The sequence below is a fragment of the Gracilinanus agilis genome, chromosome 1, assembly GCF_016433145.1.
Source record: "Gracilinanus agilis isolate LMUSP501 chromosome 1, AgileGrace, whole genome shotgun sequence".
NCBI lineage: Eukaryota > Metazoa > Chordata > Mammalia > Didelphimorphia > Didelphidae > Gracilinanus > Gracilinanus agilis.
This window is the reverse complement of record NC_058130.1, coordinates 388,692,141-388,712,228: the sequence shown is the minus strand read 5'-3', so window position 1 is coordinate 388,712,228 and position 20,088 is coordinate 388,692,141. Positions and strand designations below refer to the sequence as shown.

The following is a 20,088-nucleotide window of genomic DNA, read 5'->3' as shown; positions in this document are numbered from 1 at the left end:
GCAATCCATTATTTATCCATACAGCCACACAAGGCCCCCCCACACCTGAAAACCAGAAAGGTGTGTGTATGTGTGTGTTTAGTTCCTAGGATCTAAGAATAAAGCAGCAGCATAACACTAAAAATCTATCTGTCCGGATCTAGGAAGCAAACAAGCTGTGTTCAATTCAACGAGCACTTATTAAACGCCTATTATATGCTTATGCCCTACCGAGTTAGGAACAAAGGATAAAACGACAAAAACGAAGGTACTTTTTACCTATCTGTGAACTGTGACCCATGGGAAAGGCTGGCTGTATTCGATGCCTGGTCATATCTCTCTCTGGCTGAAGGGGCCAGAGCCCAGTCTCATGGGAACTGGGAAGAAAAGTGGAACAGTGTAGGGGGAAGATTTTGGAGAGTTAGAAACAATTGCTCAGAGCTGGACAGCTCCAGTTGCCAACCCCACGAGCGAAGAAACCTCTAGGTTTTGCAGTCCAGAAGGTACTATCCCAGGGAATCTTGGAGCGGTGGGGTTGGAGAGACAAGAGTTCTCTTGGGTACTGCCCTGGAAGCGAGTGGGGAGCGAGGAGTTTGTTTAATTATGAGGGGCCAAAAGATGGATGGGGCGCAGCAATGAAGGCGGTGGGTTAAGACTACCCAATCAAACCCAACTAAGAATAGGGGGAGGAGACAAAGAGAAGCGGGGAAAGAGGCGGGAACCGGGGGTGGGGTAGAGGGACGGGGACAGTGCGGGTAATGAAACGCATGCAACTGCCTCATCATTGAAAGACCGGGAAAGATGGATGATTTTCTGGGATTATAACCGTAGCCCCCGCCTACTCTAATAGGTAGACGTCAGAAGGCTGAAGTTGATAGTTTAACAGCACCCCCCCCCGCCCCACCCTCCCCTCCAGGATTTCCATATAAATTCGGGCGGCAGAGGCGGTGTTAGCAGCTCATCTTCTAGTTACCCTCCTCTTCCCCTCTTCTTCTACTCCTGCCTCTGGAGGTAGCCGAGTACAGGTTTCGAACTTGCTTCCCGAACTCACCGCAGCAAACAGATTTCAAATCTCTATTCCAGGGACCAGGCAGCGGCGCTACGATGCGGGGCTGCGAGGTCTCCCTGGTTCTTTTAGCCCTGGTCCTCGGCGAAGCGCCCCGCGGGACCGCGGCTCCTGTGCAGTCAATTGATTTGGGGAACCCGATGGCCAAGATATACCCAAGAGGGAACCACTGGGCTGTAGGTAAGTATCCCAGGGCTGCTGCATCCTCCCTTGTTCTCAGCGAGGCTTTCTTTCGCCGCCAGGGGCTGCTTTACTTAACCTGCCCGGTGAATCTTCTCCCCTTTACCCCTCGGTTCCCTGTTGGACTATGTGATCGTTCTTTCGTCTAGACACTCGCCCTCATTTGTCCCAGGTCTCAGTAGCATCCTCATCTGCCTGATTCTCCAAACCCCTCTGGGATACCTGTCAGTTCCTAAGCCGGCAGCCACGTGTCTGGCTACTCAAAGGTATGGTTCTCAGAGACCAGTCCCGGGCGCTGCTCAAGTAGCTTCCAGTCACTCAGTACAGCTGACCTACCTCTGCGCCTCTCCATCCGCCCTTACGCCGTCGTAGCGGGTAAACCAAGTAAAGACCCCTAGCAGTCATCTCCCTCAATGGCTCCCCCCTTATTGATCTACTCTTACATCTACATGTTTCTCAGCCTTCCCCCTCCATCCCCGTACAACTTTAAGAGCCGAGCTCACTTTGTCAAGGGGTCAGGGTGCCAGCCCCCAATCCCACTATGGGCAGCTGCCCAGGTTTCACTCCGGGTTAGAGGCAGCTCTTTAGCCGTGCCCTAAACCATTAGTGGGAGGCAAGAGTGGGGAAGAGGGCTCTGAAACCCGGGCAGAGGGCTTTGCTATCTGTGGTTCGGTTTCTGAGTTGGTTTCTTTACTAGTTGCTGGTCCGCGGCATTCCCCATCTTCCCTCCTTCTCCCTCGAGTTTACAGTGAGTTCCTTTCTCAGGAAGATGTGTCTCCAGCTTCTTTTCAATGCCAACAAGAACGCGTCCAAAGGGATCTGAGAATGGGGAGGGGGGTGCTGCTTCTTCTGCTTTCAGAGGACTTCTTTACTAGCCGGCGCCTTCTTCTTTCCCTTCCTACCTTTCCCCCTCCCTCTTTTCTTCCGAGGCTTCCTTCCCCTTCCTCCTGTACGATTCCTACCCCGTAGACAGGTCCGGGGAGCTGGGCTTCTTGTCTCTCTCTTCGCGGGACTGGGAGGAGAGGGAGCTTGAGGTACCCGTGAGAGGAGGGCCGCGCTTTGTCTAAGTTCTCTCACTTTCCGCCCCAGCCCTCCAGGCAACGCCCTCCCCCACCCCCCACCCCGAGATGTTCTCACTGTCTCTTGGGTCCCCTGGAAGGAAGCAGTTTCTTCAAAGATAGTATCTTCTCTATCCGCCATAAAGTCTCTGTCCCCTGCCTCTAGACCTGATCACCCCAAACTTAGCAGGCAGACGGAAAAAAAGTGGGGGCACACACCTCGGTTTTGTTCGATAGAGCTCCGGGCACCTATTTCCCTCGTCGGCTAAATAATTCTGGAGAAGATAGAAAATACCATCGTTTTATTGGATGGTCCTCGATGAATTCCAGCTCAATGAAAACTACCAAATTCCCCAGCTGAACGAGGGGCAAGATCATCATCCCCTGCCCCCAGGCTATCTCTATCTCTAGCGAGTATTTGGATCTTAAAATCTTAAACTTAGATCTGAAAGGGATCTTAGAGGTGACAGGTCCAGGGTCACTCAAACACTGTGTCTGCTATGTGCCTCGCACTGTGCTAAGCGCTGGGGAGTCAAAGAAAGTTCAAAATCTTGCTATCGAGCAACAACATAAAATACCTATGTACAAACAAGCTATATACAGGATTTTAAAGGGAGGGGACTAATCCGTGGAGGGGAGGCACTAGAATTAAGGAGGATCAAAAAAGGGCTTCCTGAAGAAGGCAGGATTTTAGCTGAGATGGTGAAGAAAGTCAAAAGACAGAGAAGGGAGAAAATTTCTTGCATGGGGAAAGAGTCTGAAAACGTCCAGCAGCGAGATCGAGGGCCTTGTTGGAGAAACAGGAAGAAAAGTAAGGGGGATATATGGTGGTATAAGGTGCAAGAAACCTGGAAAGGGTTGGAGAGGCAGATTATGAAGGGCTTTGAACTCCAGGAGATTTTACATTTGATCCTTGAAGTTAACAGGAACTAAATTAGTGCCAAGACCCCAGCAGCCCTGCATTTTAGCAAGATCCCTTTGGGAGTGGAGTGGAGGATGGACTGGAGTGGGGAGGGACTTGTGGCAGGAAGAACAACCGGTAAGGTAGCATAAGAGACCAGACTTGGGGTGATGAGATCCACACTGGGGGAGTGGCAGTGTCAGAGGAGACAAGGATCTATAGAAGGGAAAAATTGAGGTAGTAGGGAAGGAATAGAGTTCTGGAAAAAGCAGGTAGCTTTGTAATGCTTGTATTGTTTGGAGAATACATTTGTTTGAATTTGTCTGGACAGCTTTGACCTTTTGCTATAAAATTCTATCCTCTAGCCATATCTCCACAACAAGACTATAGCAAATTTGGGACTCAGCAGCACAAATAGTAACAACATATGCATAGATTTTTATTAAACCAGTGAATTTGTTTCTACAGGTAACTCCTGGGGAAAACTTAAATGTTTTTAGAGTTGGGGACAGCTAGGTGCCTCAATGGATGGAGAGCCATGCTTAGAGATGGGAGGTCTTGGGTTCAAAATTGACTTCAGACACTTCCTAGCTGTGTGACCCTGGGTTAGTCAGTTAACCTCTATTATCTAGCCCTTACTACTCTTCTGCCTTGGAACCAAAAAATAGTATTGATTCTAAGATGGAAGGTAAGGGCTTCATAAAAAAAAAAAAATTAAAAAAAAGTTTTAGAATTGTTTGGGAACACTTAGTGGTAAAGTTCCAGGATCATGGTATGTGTATCAGAGACAGGACTTGAACTCAAATCTTCCTGATTCAAAGGCTGACCTTCTATATCACACTATATCTGGACTATAGTAATAAGTCATATATGAGCAGCATGTTTATAGTTTTACAAAACATTTTCCTCACAACTGCCCTGTGAAGTAGGATATGAATTCAGGTTCTGACTTCCAAATCCAGTGAACATTCTACTACACCAATTCCTGCAAATGCTGCTTCAATGGACTGATAAGATAATACGTGAAAAGTGTTTTATAACTTTTAAAATACTATGTAAATATCAACTACTGTGACTCTACTACATGTCTTTATTCAATAGAAAAGAGGCAGTATGAGCATCACTCTCCTTTAGGATGTTTCTATCCATTCCTCTCCATTTGAAACTGGGAAATATTGATTTGGACTGTAGAAGGAAATATTGATCTAGAAAGAAGGAATTGGTGGCAGCTGGGTGGCTCAGTAGATTGAGAGCCAGGCCCAGAGATGGGAGGTCCTGGGTTCAAATCTGGCCTCAGATACTTCCTAGCTGTGTGACCCTAGGCAAGTCACTTAACCCCCATTACCTAGCCCTTACTATTCATCTGCCTTAGAACCAATGCACAGTATTGATTCTAAGACAGAAGGTAAGGGTTTAAAGAAGGAAAGAATTGAAGTAATGGGATTTTTTCAAATAATTTTTGAGTCCTCAGGTTAGGGAAGGTGTGAGAGTCAACATGATAGAGTGGAAGGAGGCACCTGAATGGTGTGATGGATAGAGTGCTGGATCTGGATGGAGTCAGGAAGACTTGAATTCAAATCCCGCCCCAGGTGCTATGTGACTCGGAACTTCTTATTTTACAGGTGAGGAAACTAAAGTCCCAAAAGGTGAAATGACAGCCCAAGGTCACACAAGTATAGTAAGTTGCACAAGTGACCTTACCCCAGGTCTTCTAGTTCCAAGTGCAATACATTTTTCAATAAAAAGAATAATATCCAGATGACTCTAGGCCAGTGATGGGCAAACTATGCAGGCAAGATGCAGCCCCCTGAAATATTCTATCTCACCAGGTGACATTATTCCTAATCTGATGAATACAATGAGTAGGATACAATACAATGAAACTTCGAAAGAGTTGCCTTAGAAACAGACTGACAGATGAGCATTTCCTTTCCTTTGTCCCCCTCTTCAAAAGGTTTGCCCATCACTGCTCTAGGCAATCCACTTTCCCTCTCAACCTTTGTTTCCCCATACATAAAATAAGAATAATAGTAACCATTTCATGGAGTTGTTTTGAGGACCCCATAAAGTGACACGTCATTTAGTCACCTATCTTTTGTTAAGCACCTACTATGTGCCAAGAACTGTGCTAAGTGCTGGGGACAGAAAAAAAGGTAGTCACCACTTTAAAGGAGTTCAGAAATGGATCTAATAAAGGAAATAACAGGCAGACAACTTTGTACAAACAAGATAAGTTGGTTGCCTGTGAAGGATAGCCAGTGAAAATATTAAATCAAGAGATGGAAGTGCTATATTGGAAGAAGAGCCAGAAGGCCAGTGTCTCTGGATTCCAGAGAATGGAGGAAACACAATCACAAAAGAGACTGATCCTTAGAATGTCTCTTTTTCCTTAGAATAGAGACATATTATAACAGTAGTTGATATTTACATAGTATTTTAAGGTTTACAAAGTATTTTACATATATTATCCCAGAATTCTCAGAGAGTAGCAAAATATAAGTAGACTGGAAAGATAGAAATGTCCTAGGTGTAGAGGGCTTTAAAAGCTAAATAGTGAATTATATATTTGATCCAGGAGGCAATAGGGAATTTAAGGAGTTTTCTAGCCTTAAAGTGCTATAGGTATAAATTCTAGCTTTTATTATATAATAATTATTATATATTAACAAAGTTATTATATATTATATGTGTGATAACATCCTATAATACTATAATAACTAATGTTATTGAAAAATGCATTAGACTTGGATTTAGAAGATTTGGAATCAAGGCACTTGTGCTACTTCCCAGCTGTGTGGCCTTGGGCTGACACTTACCCTCCTTAGGCCTCAGTTTCCTCATCTGTAAAATAAGGGGCTCTGACTAGGTGATTTGTTTTGTATGGCCCTAGAGGGCCAAAGAAAGACAGATCAATAGAAAATACTTGAATTGGATTTGACTTGATGGAAGGAAAAACTTCTTATAATTTAAAGCTGCCAAACCAAAGTATTCTCTGTCACTAGCAGTGTTAAGTAGAAGACAGCTTGATTCCTCAGTGATGACCTTCACCCAGTTCATTGATTCTCTGGCCAGTTGCTAAGAGTTGAGTTAGTTCATAGCTACAGAGAATTCTCTAATTCATTCACTTCTGCCTCAGAACTATACTCCCAGGCTTATTTGGGCTTGCAAAAATTCATTCCTAGATCTCTAAAGTTTTGGATTCCTGTAAATCCATTCTTAAGGTCCCTAAAATAATACCAGAAAGACTTTCTTGGACCTTCCCATGGAGAAACTCTTAAGATGTCAATCTTGATGGCATCACTTAAGGCTATCATGATATTTGGTGCCACAGGCTTATCTATTTTTTCTTTCTGAATATATAGACAAAAGAGGTTGAGAGCAAAGCAAGGGGAAGAGAAACACTTTTTCTAACCCAATAGTGGGATTGGAAAAAGCATGGTTTGTGTAGACAGGCATATGCTGAATTATCTGAGGACACTGATGAGGAAGGAGAGAATAGTGGTGGGTTTTAAATTTAGGCTCCCAAACACCATAAGTGAATGCCACATCCTCCTTCATCACCAAAAACGTGCAATTTTGTCTTAATTATATCAAACTGCAGCTATATATTGGTGTCCAGGAGGAAGCTGTCAGCACATATTTGCAGATTGGTAAGTGAATTACTCCTTCAATCTGAAAGAAGCATGATAGAGCAATCTAAACTGTTAATGGAGAACAAGTTTCCAGATTGAAAACTTAATATGGCCTCATTTGGTTAGATATTTATAGAAATGTTTTGCTTCCGAATTGAAAATGTTCTTCTGAGCCTGAAATTGGAGAAATACACCAGAGATTCCTTCTGATGTTCCTTGTCAATAGACTAACATGGGACAAAGAAAATTGGACAAGATTCAAAAAGACTTGTTTCCAAAGAACTCAAAGGATGTTGTTATGGTACTGTTGTTATCAGTAATATTAGCTTATGGTATACATTCTTCAGGGCAGGACTTGTCCCTAGCCCTGGGACTGGATGATGGTCTTTATCAAGTTTTTGATGACAGGAATGTTTATCCTCTGCAGGTTCCTCCATTCTACTCAGATAGATCAGTGAATGAATGAATGAATGAATGAATGAAAAATTATATGTTGAGTGCCTACTATATTCAAAGAACTAAGAATATAAAAAGAAAAGCAGAGATAGCCCCTGCTTTTAAGGAGCTCACATTCTAATACAGAGAGACAGTACCCTTAGAAGGTTACGAGTCCAGTGGAAAGGTTTTGTGATCCTTAGACTACATTGGCAAAGCAGATGATAACATATCATCTTAATGCTATTTCCACTGACAAAATCCCATTCATTTTTGATATTGAACCATCTGATGATGCCAAGGGCTCCAGTGGATGATTTCTCCCATCCTCCAATAGCTGCAGCTACAGAAGTGGCAAGGTCTACAGCACCTGCAAGAGTAGTTACCAGGTTACATCTCTTCCATGGATGATGGCTAAGGCACAGGGCTGGTGGTCTTGTGAGAAAGAAGCCACTGCTATTCACAGGACTCTGAGCTATCTCCACCTTGGTTAGATGGGAAGCAATGGTTACTGTAGTTTGATTATCCTTACATATGCCACCTCTTGTCTCTTCTAGAGAGTGAGTTGCTGCTTCTTCCAACTAAGCTGGTTTGTCAGCCTTGTAGATAGTTGGTAGACATAATGGGTCCCTTCTCCATTGGGGTTGCTTCTTTGGAAGATGGCTATGGTCACTGATCCAACAGAACCAGCACTGCTTTTCCTGATGCTCTTTGTCTCACCAATTGGCTTGTCCACCATCTTTCTGCAATATAAAGTGAAGATGGGCATACTATTTCTTTACTGCTTTGTTGGGCATACTATTTCTTTACTGCTAAATTCTTCATAAATATAAAGTGGAATCATCTAACAAATGGATTTTGTTTGGAGAAATGAAACATGTGTTATTGATACTATGGAAAGAACTGGATTTTTATGGTAATGAAACCCAAGGCACGGAAATAAGAGACCACAGTGGATTGTGGTCAAGAAGAATTTATTATATGCCATATAATGTAAAAAAAAGCTGGGGAAAATCTAAAAGTCATAAAAATATTTGTGTACACCCATCAGGAACTAAGGTGATAAGAATTTTCATGTAGAATGCTTTGTAAATCTTAAGGTACAATATAATTATGAGTGTTGTTATTTATTTTTAGACGGGATCTATGATTTCTGCAATTTGTCTTAGAGAGTTGCTTGGGGCATTGAGAAGAATAAAAGTAACTTGCCCAGGATCAGAGAACTAGAGTGATAGAAGCAATTCATGAATCCAGAACTTTCCAGGCAATTCTTTATCTCCTCTTTCCCATATTTGCTGCTGATAACAACTGATGTTATTATTGAACTCATCTAATCTGTTATACTTCTGGAGAGGATGGAAAAAACTCTTAAGGGAAGACTAAAGAAAACTTTTGTCTTTAAAGATATGTAGAGAAGATAAGATGCTCCTTGTAGTTCCCTCTGTAATGCATTTCTGGTTTCTTTAACTATTCTGAAATCTTTTTATAAACATTGTACTTATATTTACCAATTTGTTACCTCCCTTCCATCTGATGCCAGGTAGGTAAAGATTCTTGTGTTTTAGCCTATTACCTGCATCTTCCCTGTTTGGCATATGATTCTATAAAGCAAGACTAGACCATAGTCAGGCTTATAAAGGACCTAGCAGCTTCTAACGTTAAAGGACTAAAGGACTTGGAATATGATATTCTGATAGAGAGCAAGACTAGTCAAGAGATTTATTGGTCTTTCCTCCCCCCAGAGCTGGAACCCCTGCTTTAGCTTTGGATTCTTGATCCTGGATAAGTCAGTTTTTCCTGGATCTGAATTTTCTCATCTATAAATTAAGGAGTTGGACCAGATAACTTCTAATCCCCCTTTCAGATCTAAAGTATTATGACCTCATTTCTAAGCACTAATTTAACTATAGCTTATTTGGAAACAGTTTAGTTACACTAGAAATCTATATGCCAGAAACTACTTAGTGAAGGACTAAGTCTTGCTTTAATGGTCCTTGGTATTCCATAGACACAATCATAGTGTCACAAATTTTATCTAACATATAGATGAAATGCACAGATGTCATCTTCCCCACAGTATTGCAGAACATTGGTAATGGTCATTACCCTTTCCCAGATACTGTAATTTCTACCATTTCTTTTTTTTTTTTTAACCAATTTACTGGAATTATATTTGATGATCATTTGCAAGTGGTGGAAATCTCCCTGTCAAAGGAGTCACTGTTCTTCAGCTAACAGTGGATGAATCAGTAGGATAGAAGCCTTTGTCTCCTTTCAGTGGAGAAAGGCTTAGCAGATACTCACTCCTGGCAGTGTTGCCCCCGTAAGTGAAGCTGACCTTGAAGCAATTCAAAATGAAATCACAAAGAGCTCTTCCACTTATGAGTCTTAAATCAAAAAGCATATTCTGTTTCTAAGAATTAGCAGCCTGGCTGCGCTGTGGGGCCTATTTCTGAATATCTAGAGCTTCAGCAAGTCCATTTAAGAAAGGAAATGACTTAATACAAACATACGTAGCAGCTCAGTCTATCAACCATCTGAATTTTGAAAATGAGACTGAACTTGATGTAATTATATTAGCCATGCTTGTTTTTGAAGAAGAGGTGACAGGATGCACCTCTCTTTCTTTTTGGCAAAGGTGGGGATTGGGAGGGACTGGGGAGGTGGAGCCCAGCATATACTGGCAGGCTTATATGCTGTGCTGGTTTTTATGATAGATAGTTTTATGAATTACTTTTTTTTTCATTTTTTTCAAGCATTTATTAGGCACTGTGCTAAACTCTTTATAAATATCTCATTTGATCCTTATACCTGGGGGGATAGGTGCCATTTTATCACATTTTACATTTGAAGAAACTGAGGCAGACAGGAGTTAAGTGACTTGCCCAAGGGTCTTCCTGAATTCAGGCCTAGTGCTTTATCTAACTATGCCACCTACCTGACTCTTTTTTTATTATAAGGGGATGGCTTCTTGGGTAAGGGAGGAAGCATGGATTTATCTAGAAATAAAAGTGTTATAAGAACAAAAGATACCAATAAGAATGTTAAAAACCAAACAGTCTGAACCTTGAATTCAATAACCTTGTCTGATACTATATGATCTACAATAAATCTCACTCCTCATGCCTGGTAGATTTCCATTCATTCGATGAATTTGCCCACTTCACAGAAACCTGTCTCTAACTCAGATGTATACTCTTGAGTTGAAACAAGGTTTTTAATATATTGGTGTCAAGAGTAATTACTGTGGCTGTGTGGGAGGGTAGCTTTGGCCAAAATTTGGGAGGTTTCCCCCTCTCGTTACTACTTTTGCCATTTCTAGATGAAATTTTCCAAATTCAGTCTCAGCTGAAGTGTCAGGAAAGTTTAAATGAAAAAAAAAATTCCTGTGGCAATTTGGATTACAGAAAAGTAGAAACACACTTTTATTTTTTATCTCAAAAGCTTTGAGATTTATCAGCAGTAATTAAAAAAACAGCAAGGAAAAAACATTCAGATGATGACATTCTCAGTTGGGAATAGAACTTGTTACACAGTGAATTGATCAGAGAATGTTTTAGTCAGAAAGATTTTGGAGATCATGTAATTCCAACTCATTTTTACCAAGAAGGAATCAAAGTCAAGAGAGGAAGAGTGATTTGCCCTAGGTGCCACAGCTATAGATAGGCAGGACCTTAGAGACAGTTTGATTTAAGGAAAGAAATTGGATTTGGAGTCAGAAGATCTGGTTCTGTGTGACTGTGAGCAAGTCACTTAAGCTTTGTAGACTCCAGTTTTCTCATTTTTAAGATGAGAGAGTGATATTTGATGAACTTGGAGGTCCCTTTCCACTTTAAGGCTCTAAGACCATAATCAGAATCCAGGTGTCCTAATTCTCGGTCTATTTTTCCTGTATGCCTCTATGGGAGAAATTAATCAATAAAGAAGCACCGCAGCATATTTAAACATTGGTTTTATTTTCTAGTTAACTGAGAATAGCCCCAAATAATACAGTTTCTTTTCTTTCTCATTTCCCCATCATCCTTTGGATAAGTAAGTGGCGTTCTAATTTCCACCCCCCTTTCAGGGCATTTAATGGGAAAAAAGAGTACCGGAGATTTCCCTTTTACCTATGAAGGAAGAGACAAGATACCACTTTCACCAGTGATACCCGACAGTTCCAAGCAGCTTAGTGAATACCTGCAGTGGGAAGAAATGGAGAAGAATTTCCTGCCATTGTTAGAAGGAAAGGGTAGCAGAAGCAGTCGGCTACTTCGGCATGGGCTCCTGGGCTACCCTCAGCCTACTGGGGACTTAGAAGATGACGATGGCACTAAAGATGTAAGTAGAAAATGTGAAGGTAAATACATGAAGTAGGTTTGTATGTGATTGGTAGGGAAGGGAGACTGGGCAGGAAGAAAATAGAGAGGTCGAGGTTTTTTTGCAGTTGGTGCTACATAGTAATCTTAAGATTGAGGAACCACAGAATTTGGGGTGCTGTGCTCACTTCCTATACTGTACTGTACCATTCAATCCTGGGGAGCCTGATGTCTTAGAGAGGCCACACTCTTTAGCCCATTAGATCCCTTCCTTAACCCTAGGACCATGGGGATAAATTCATTATAGCTTGGGTTAAGGCTCATTTTTCTCTAAAAAGGGGAAGAAAAAAAGTACTCAATATACAACATTAATCAGACACAGAGAGACAGCTAGGTGGCTCAGTGGATAGACAGCCAGGCCCACAGACAGGAGGTCTTGGGTTCAGAACTGACCTCAGACACTTTTAGCTGTGTGATCCTGGGCAAGTCACTTAATCCCAGTTGCCTAGTCCTTACCACTCTTCTGTCTTGGAACCAATACTTAGTATCAATTCTAAGATGGAAGGTAAGGGTTTTTTTAAAAAAATCGATTACGGAATAGTTACTCCCATACAGTAGTTATTTCTACATACAAAATAAATGCTAAACATAAAAGACTCACTGAATATATGAACAGAATGATTTGAAGCAGTAATATCACTTGTAGTTACTTATAATCTTCTAGGAGGCTAATGCTTAAATCTCATCAGATACATAAATCAGTTGATAGAACTGCTAAAGAGATATTTGATATTTCACCTTGTCCCTGCTCTGGCCAAGTAACTGCTGGTACATATCTTCTAGGCTTGGACCAATCCTCTAGTGGCCATCCTTTCCACAAGCACTGGACTAAGTTGCCAGGGCATTCTCCCCTTCCACCTTTCATCTCTTACCTGATGGGATCCAGAATTTCTGGACCTATCAAACTCACAAATGCTCCAAGTCTAGGTATGTTCACCTTGGGATAGATACTCATTCCCTAAGGTCAGGAAAGAACAAACAGAAAGTTTAAAAAGATAGCTAAGGGGCCCAGTACAAGCTCAAACAGTTGGATCTCCTTGCATTAAGTGCCACATTGACTAGGGTCCTAGATCTTAGCTTCCTCATCTGTCAAATGAGTGGGGGAGCCTAGATGACAACTTTAATTTTGTGATCTGAGGGACTCAGAATATCAAAAATAATACATCATGTATTACATGAAAGTTCTGGTATAACCTATATCAGACTATTTACTGCCTTGGTGGTGGGAGGAAGAAAATCTGAATCTTAAAATGCCAGAAAACAATCATCAAGAATTGTTTCTACATGTAACTGAAAAAAAAAATAAAAGAGAAATACATTTTTAAAACCCACACCAGTTTAAGAATAAATGAATCAGCACAAATGAGATTTTTCACTGTCATCTGGAATAATCCATAATGTTTTGATGTAATCACTCTCTCTAATGAGGACAAACCACTCCAATATCTTTGCCAAGAAAACCTCAAATGGGGTCTCAGAGTCCATACGACTGAAACAACAGAACAACAACTATAAAAATGAGGACAAACTACATTAAGCTCATAACAGAAACCTCAATTCAGGCATTATCTTTTATTTTTCTGATTGGGGATGGATGTGAACTAATAATGGACAGAACCCTTCCTGTCACTTTAGCCATTAAAGTAAAAAAGCAGCTTCTAAAGGATTTAGAACTAAATACAAGGTATCTTTATAAAGTAATAATACTCATAAGTTTGCCAGTCTATCTATTTCCAAGTGATTATTGCCTCCTTCAAATGTCACCCTTGGAAGGCTATACTATTATTCGATTCAAGTTTTCAAACACAACTCTTATGTGCTATAAGGACTAGGAAGACAAAGACAAAGATGAACTAGGTCCTGCCCTTGAGCAGCTTCTGTTTCTCTGATCATCACTTCAGGGTTGCTGTTGTTGCTCTAAATATTGCTGGAACTCCTACAGTTGGAATTTCCTTTTGAATCTAGTAGGGAAGATAAGAAACCTACCTAGATAAGATGATGCATATTAGAATATGTAATGGTTATCCATTGGCCTCCAGGAGAACACTGAAAGGAAAAAAAAATCACTTTGTCATTGCTTATTGTTTTGTTGTTAGACAAACCAACATTGTCCAGCTTGATCACAGACTTTTTTCACCAGATTTAATCCTAAATAGCTTTTTGGCTGCTCCTTGAAGTCAAAACTTCCTTCAAAGGGCAAACATTTGCAGGGATCAAAACTCTTCCAAAGGAGATACTGCTGGTTCTAGAGACAGCTCTAAAAGAGAAGTCTTGGAAGGGTTTTTAGCAATGACAGCATTATTGGATTATTCACACGGCCTCTGCAGGTGATGACTTTGAAGGAAATTGCACTCATTTGGATAATGAATTTTCATAAAGCACAATCAAGAACTAGGTTGTTGTTGTTGCTTAGTTGGACCTGACTCTTTATGACCCCATTTGGGATTTTGTTGGCAAAGATACTGGAGTGGTTTGCCGTTTCTTTCTCCAGATCATTTTTCAGATGAGGAAACTGAGGCAAAGAAGGTAAAGCAACTTGCCGAGAGTCACACAGCTAGTAAATGTCTGAGGCCAGATTTGAACTCATTAAGAGGAGTCTTTCTGACTCCAACCCTAGCACTCTAACCACTGTACCACCTAGCTGTCCTGAGAATCAATCAGTGGAACTACATAGGCAAACCTCCTAATTTCTATTTCCTACTGGAATAAGAAGAAGAAAGCATTAAAAAAAAGTAACTTGGGAAGCTCATTCCCTTTTAATCTCCCAAATGCCAAATACTTGTTTCTGTTATATAAGTACCAAATCTTTTAAATTTTTTTCTTAAAGGGAATTTCTACTACATTTTAACTTTTAGCCAAGAGGTTTCCTCTGTGTTGATCATTTCCCTTCTGTTACAACAATAGTCCAAAAACTGGTTACATATAAAGTTCTCCTATTCACATACCCTGAAGAGAGTAGCCCACAGGCCTCCCACTTAGAGTCAACAATGGCATGGTAGATAGAGGCGGATGTCAAGGAGACTTGGGTTCATGTCCTGTCCCTGATACATGTTAGTTGTGTGACCTTGGGCAAGTCATTTCTCTGAGCAGCTCTGTATACCAAAGGATCCTTACAGGGAAGAGCTAGGTAATTCAGTGGATTGAGAGCATAGAGATGGTTTCAAATCTGATCTCAAACACTTCTTAGCTGTGTGACCCTGGACAAGTCACTTAACCCCCATTGCCTAGCCCTTACCACTCTTCTGCCTTGGAACCAAGACACAGTATTGATTCTAAGTTGGAAAGGAAGTATTTTTTTAAAAAGCCATTATATACAATTGTCCATCTCATTGGTTGAAAAAATTTCACTCTTTACAACAATGGAATTATAGGTCTGATCATCCTCAAAAAATGTCTCTGGTTGATCCCAGGAGATAGTATAAAGAGGCTACCAAGTCACTGAGCATTTCTAAAATTAGAAGTATTTTTCACACAGACATGGTCAAGAAATAAAGAACTTCAAATTAAAAACTGTCCTCATTTTTGCATAGAAGGAAAATGTTCTTTCCTCCATTGCAGTCATAAAGGAACATGCCCTGGTGCTGGCTGTCCCTGAGCTGCAGTGCATAATTTCAAGCTTCTTTCTTTGGTTTTGATTACATACATATTTCCTCAGTTCCAAGAGGAAGAGTCGCCCACATCGTGCCCCAAGACTATAAAACAACGTGTCATGGTGGACAAGGCTCAACAAAAAATGTTCTTATTAAGTGTGATGCTTTGACAAAAGAGGACTGACTTTGAGGTCTTTGCCTCTGACTTCCCTCTCCGCGTATGTATATGTATTTGGGGTTTGTGAATGGCATGCCTCTCTCTTTTTCTTCTTTACTTTAATCCACTTAGGCCAGACATTAAATCATGATTAGGACATTCATTTTGAGACAGTGATGGATTTCCATGGATCCATCTGTTCCCTCTCAAATTGTCCCTCTTTGTGACCAGTGGCACATATTTGTAGGATGGATGATACTGACATTTACAACATGGCTAGCAGGGATAAGTAGTCCAAGTTGTAGTGATAGAACAGAGGGGAAGTTAATTGGTCAGTATGGGAATTGAACTCAGGACCTTGTCACCCTGGGCAAAGCCACCAAGCCATGGACTATATAATAGCATCACCTGGGATATCAGTCATTTCTTTATTTGCTAGTAAGATATTAATTGGTAGTCGGGAAACCTGGATTGCCTGAGTATCTCAGAAAGATTAATGAGACCATGGCTGGCAGGTGCTTTTTCATCTAAATGGTTGAATTGTTCTTTAGGAACAAAGTAGTATTTTCCCATCATAATTACCCAACCTTTCTTTAATATAGCTCATCTTTGCCAGCTTCAAGCAAAACATGAAAACCCAAGTGAACACCTGTTCCCAATTGTCTTAGCCTCTGTAGTCTGCAGTAATACTTGTGTAAAGAAAACTTACTGTCCTCTCACAGTTGGAAATATTGTACAGTGAAAAGAGTGTTGGCCCCACATAAGGAGCCCCAGATTTTAATCATGAACCTATCTCTGATTACCAGTGTGACTGTGAATCAGTCATTTCATCTTTCTTGTCCTCAGTTTTCTCAGATGTAAAAGAAGAGATTTGGACTAGATGAGGCAGTGGATGGTACAGAAGATAGAGTACTGGACTTGGAGTCAGAAAGATCTGGATTCAAAACTTGTCTCCACCACTAGTTCTTTGATTATGGACAAGTCACTTGACATCTCTCAACCTCACTTTTTTCATCTGTAAATTGAGGATGGTAATAGCACTAACAGGATTGTTTGGTGTTTCAAATGTGATTACACAAATAAAATTCTTTATTAACCTTAAAGTGATGTGTAAGTAATAGCTATTTATTATTGTTTTCATCACAAGTGGGGGTCTGCTCAGCGGGTAGAGAGCCAGGCATGAAGTCAAGAAGACACTCTTCCTAAGTTCAGATCTAGTCTCAGACACTTACCAGCTGTGTGGTCCTGGACCAATCAATTAACTATCTTTGCTTCAGTTACCTCTTCTGTAAAATGAGCTGGGGAAGGAAATGGCAAACAACTCTAGAATTTTTGCCGAGAAAACCCCAAATGGGGTCACAAAGAGTCAGACACAACTGAAAAACAACGTAAAAACACAAAAACATTGTTGTCACTATCACTAATGGATGACCTCCAAGGATTATAGAGTTTTATTAAAAGGAACAGAATTCACAAATTATTTGTTCTAACTCCCTCATTTTACAGATAAGGAAACTGGGATCCACAAAGGTCATCACTTTTCCTAAGAGCACAGAAACGGCATTCAATGAGACCTTGCGTCCTTTGATTTCAGAGCCAGTGATTTGTCTATGACACTATACAACTTTGTCCCTTTGGAGAAGGTAGCTTCTAGTATACAGTTGCCCTTCTAGTACAAGCCCTGTCCTTTTGGCTAAGTAGTATAGTGTGGTGAAAATGATGCTAAATCTGGAGTTAGAAGACCAGGGTTCAAATTCTATTCTTCTGTGTGCTAATAGCTCACACACTCTACCTGGAATGCTTTGTGTGGTGATTTATCTACTCTGGGCCTAGGATTCCTCATGTGTTACATAAGGAAGGAGAACTTGAACTAAATGATCTCTTGGGTCTCTTGGATTAGTGGCCATCTAATCTAATCCCTCCATTTTACATAAGAAGAATCAGAATCCCTGGGAGATTAATGACTTATCCAAGGTCACAAAGGTAGAAAGTAGCAGGACAAGGATTTGAATCTAGGACTTCTAACTCCAAGTCCAAAGTTCTTTCCTACCACAACTACCACAGTGACTTTTACCTATGATCTTGTAAAGAAAAAAGACATTTTGGGGCAGCTAGGTACCACAGTGGATCAGGCTTGGTATCAGGAAAACCTGGGTTCAGATCTGGCCTCATGTGTATTCTTGGGCAAGTCAGTTAATCCCAATTGTCTAGCCCTTACCCTTCTGTCTTAGAGTTATTACTAAGAGAGAAACTAAGGGTTAAAAAAAACACAGCATTTTGTCCTTCAGTTGAGGTGGCAGATGCCTGATGGAAGACACTGATGATTACTTGGTTCTGTTTATGAGTATTTAGAGGCTCTCATTTGTAGCTATGGAGATGCCATGGTTTAGGTCCTGGATGTCTTAGGCTTCTTAACACTCTCTGTCAACCATGGAGATGCTATTTAGAACAAAGGGACTGGCAAGCACAGTGTTTTCTTGCCAGTGGACTCTCAGAATTTAACTTCATGATGGACAATATTCATTTAATCCTGCTTTCTTTCTGTCTTCCTTTTCTTTCCTTCTTTCCCCACTCCCTTCCCACTTCAAGATGGTGGAATCCTTACTTCAGGTTCTCAACATGAAGGAAAGCATCCTGAGTTGAACTGAAGATGGCCCCCTTGCAAAGAAACAATATCCTTAAGAGACTGTGGTCCGCAAGCATTGACTGTATCAGATGACAGTGATGTTACCTTTGTGTAAACAAGATTTCTTTTGTGTGAAACATGTCACTATTCTTGTATCCTTCCATCTTGACTAAATCCATGTTTTTCAAGCAGCACTTTGTTTGAACTGCTTTGCTGTAAATAATTGTTGAGGAAGGGTCTTTCAATCTTCATATTGTCCCAACCCATTTAGTCTATTTGTTCTTGAGTTTTGCAAGTCCTGTTATGTCAGCATTCACAATAAAAATGGAAACTTTTGAAAAGCCAAGTTAATGCTATTGCTTTAGTGCAGAAATGGGGAAAGTCCATGCAACCGAGTTATATTTGTCAAGCTGTTTGATGACTGGTTATCAATTTGGTCAACTTCATGCGGAACCTCAATATTTTGGACTTATTCAGCCTGGAGAAAGGCCACTCGCCTAGCACTGAAAAGAACCAAAACGGTCTGTCTGGTAGTTGCTACTCAGACTCATTTCCTTTTCTCCTTAAGCAATTCCGAGGATTTGAAGTAGGAAGGACTATTAGTTGCTAAATATTTGCTCAAAATTTGCTTCCTAAGCTATTTATGATTTTGTTGTGGTTCATTTGTTTCCACCTTGTCTAACTCTCTGTGACCCCATTTATTTGGAGGTTCTTGACAAAGATGCTAAAGTGGTTTGCCATTTCTTTCTCATTTTACAGATGAGGAGCTGGGACAAATAAGGTTAAGTGACTTGCCCAAGTCAAAAGTATCTGAGGTCAGATTTGAACTCAGGGAGATGAGTCTTCTTGACTTCAGGCCCATACTCTACCCACTTCACCACCTTGCTGTAAATGATAGCTGTCTTTGAGTAACTGATGGTCTGTTATATAGAGGAAGGATTAGATTTGTTCTGTTTGGCCCTGGCCAAGAAAATCTTTTTTCCCCCACGATAATATTTTAATTTTTCTCAATTACATGTAAAAATCAATTTAAACTTTCATTTTAGACAATAAAATCTTTTTTTAATTTTTATTTTAGATATTTTCCCATAGTTACATGTTTCATGTTCCTTCCCTCTCCCCCAAGCTCCCCTAACCCCACTTAGCCGACACACAATTCCACTGGGTTTTACATGTATCATAGACAATAAAAATCTTAAGTAATGGATATAACTTGAAAAGGGATGAACTTTGTCTTTATGTCAGGAAAAATTTCTTAAGGAGTGGAAAAGTGGAAAGAAATGGCCATTTCTTGAGCATGTTGTGATAGGCATTCCCTTGTGGGTAGAGGTTGGACTAGAAGACTGCAAAGTCCCATGCAACTGGGGAACTTTGTGATGCTATGCTAGGCAAACTCACTAAGGAGTAGCTGCTTTCTGGGAAGTCCTCAAAGGAGGTAGAAGAAGGGCCAACCAAGTGCCACCTACATCAACCAACAATACAACTGAATAACATACATGGACAGAATTGTCCCCTCTTTGTTGTAGGAAAAAAGGGTCTCTTTACACTCTGCTGAAATTTTGGGTAGGGTATCTTTTGTAGGAGCCTGGTTGAATTTTGACCCTTGATCATTTATTGTATGTTAGCCAGCCTACACTCAGGCAGGAACTCAGATCTTTTAGCTCATTTTGGATCTGAGGTCCTCTCGTTTGGAGGGCAGAAAAACAAGTCCTCTTCAGTCATAATCTTATTTATTCATGCTTTAACTATTTTTTAAACCTTTACCTTCTGTCTCAGAATCAATATTGTATACTGGTTCCAAAGTAGAAGAGTAGTAAGGCCTAGGCAATGGAGGTTAAGTATCTTGCCCAGGGTCACACAGCTAGGAAACCAAATTTGAATCCAGGACTTTCTGTTGCTAAGCCCAGCTCTCAATCCACTGAGCCCTCTAGCTGCCCCACTTGCTTTAACTATTGCGTTGTTTGTCATGGACTCACCTTATGGATAATAATTTCTCTGATTGCCAGTAGCCCTGGGCTACTGGGAGTTGGCTCCAAGCTGACCTCCATACCCTCCTGCCTCCTCTTCTTTGAGGTTCCTTCCCCTTTCTGGAATGTCAATAAGCAC

At 40.8% G+C, this 20,088-nt stretch overlaps 1 protein-coding gene across 1 annotated transcript; it reads left to right on the top strand.

Annotated features, from left to right (window-relative positions):
- The first annotated feature begins 1,083 nt into the window (after positions 1–1,083).
- LOC123231527 (gastrin releasing peptide) lies at positions 1,084–18,234 on the top strand. The gene is made up of 3 exons (XM_044657794.1): positions 1,084–1,225; positions 11,318–11,571; positions 17,946–18,234. Exons 1-3 carry the CDS (start codon positions 1,084–1,086, stop codon positions 17,997–17,999), a joined length of 450 nt encoding a protein of 149 aa, XP_044513729.1. The 3' UTR covers positions 18,000–18,234.
- Positions 18,235–20,088: the final 1,854 nt, after the last annotated feature.

Excerpts from the sequence above, each read along its gene's own strand:
- LOC123231527 (XM_044657794.1), top strand. The coding sequence starts at position 1,084 with ATGCGGGGCTGCGAGGTCTCCCTGGTTCTTTTAGCCCTGGTCCTCGGC. Across the intron at positions 1,226-11,317 it reads AGGGAACCACTGGGCTGTAG|GGCATTTAATGGGAAAAAAG; the intron begins GTAAGTATCCCA and ends CCCCCCTTTCAG. Across the intron at positions 11,572-17,945 it reads ATGACGATGGCACTAAAGAT|ATGGTGGAATCCTTACTTCA; the intron begins GTAAGTAGAAAA and ends TCCCACTTCAAG.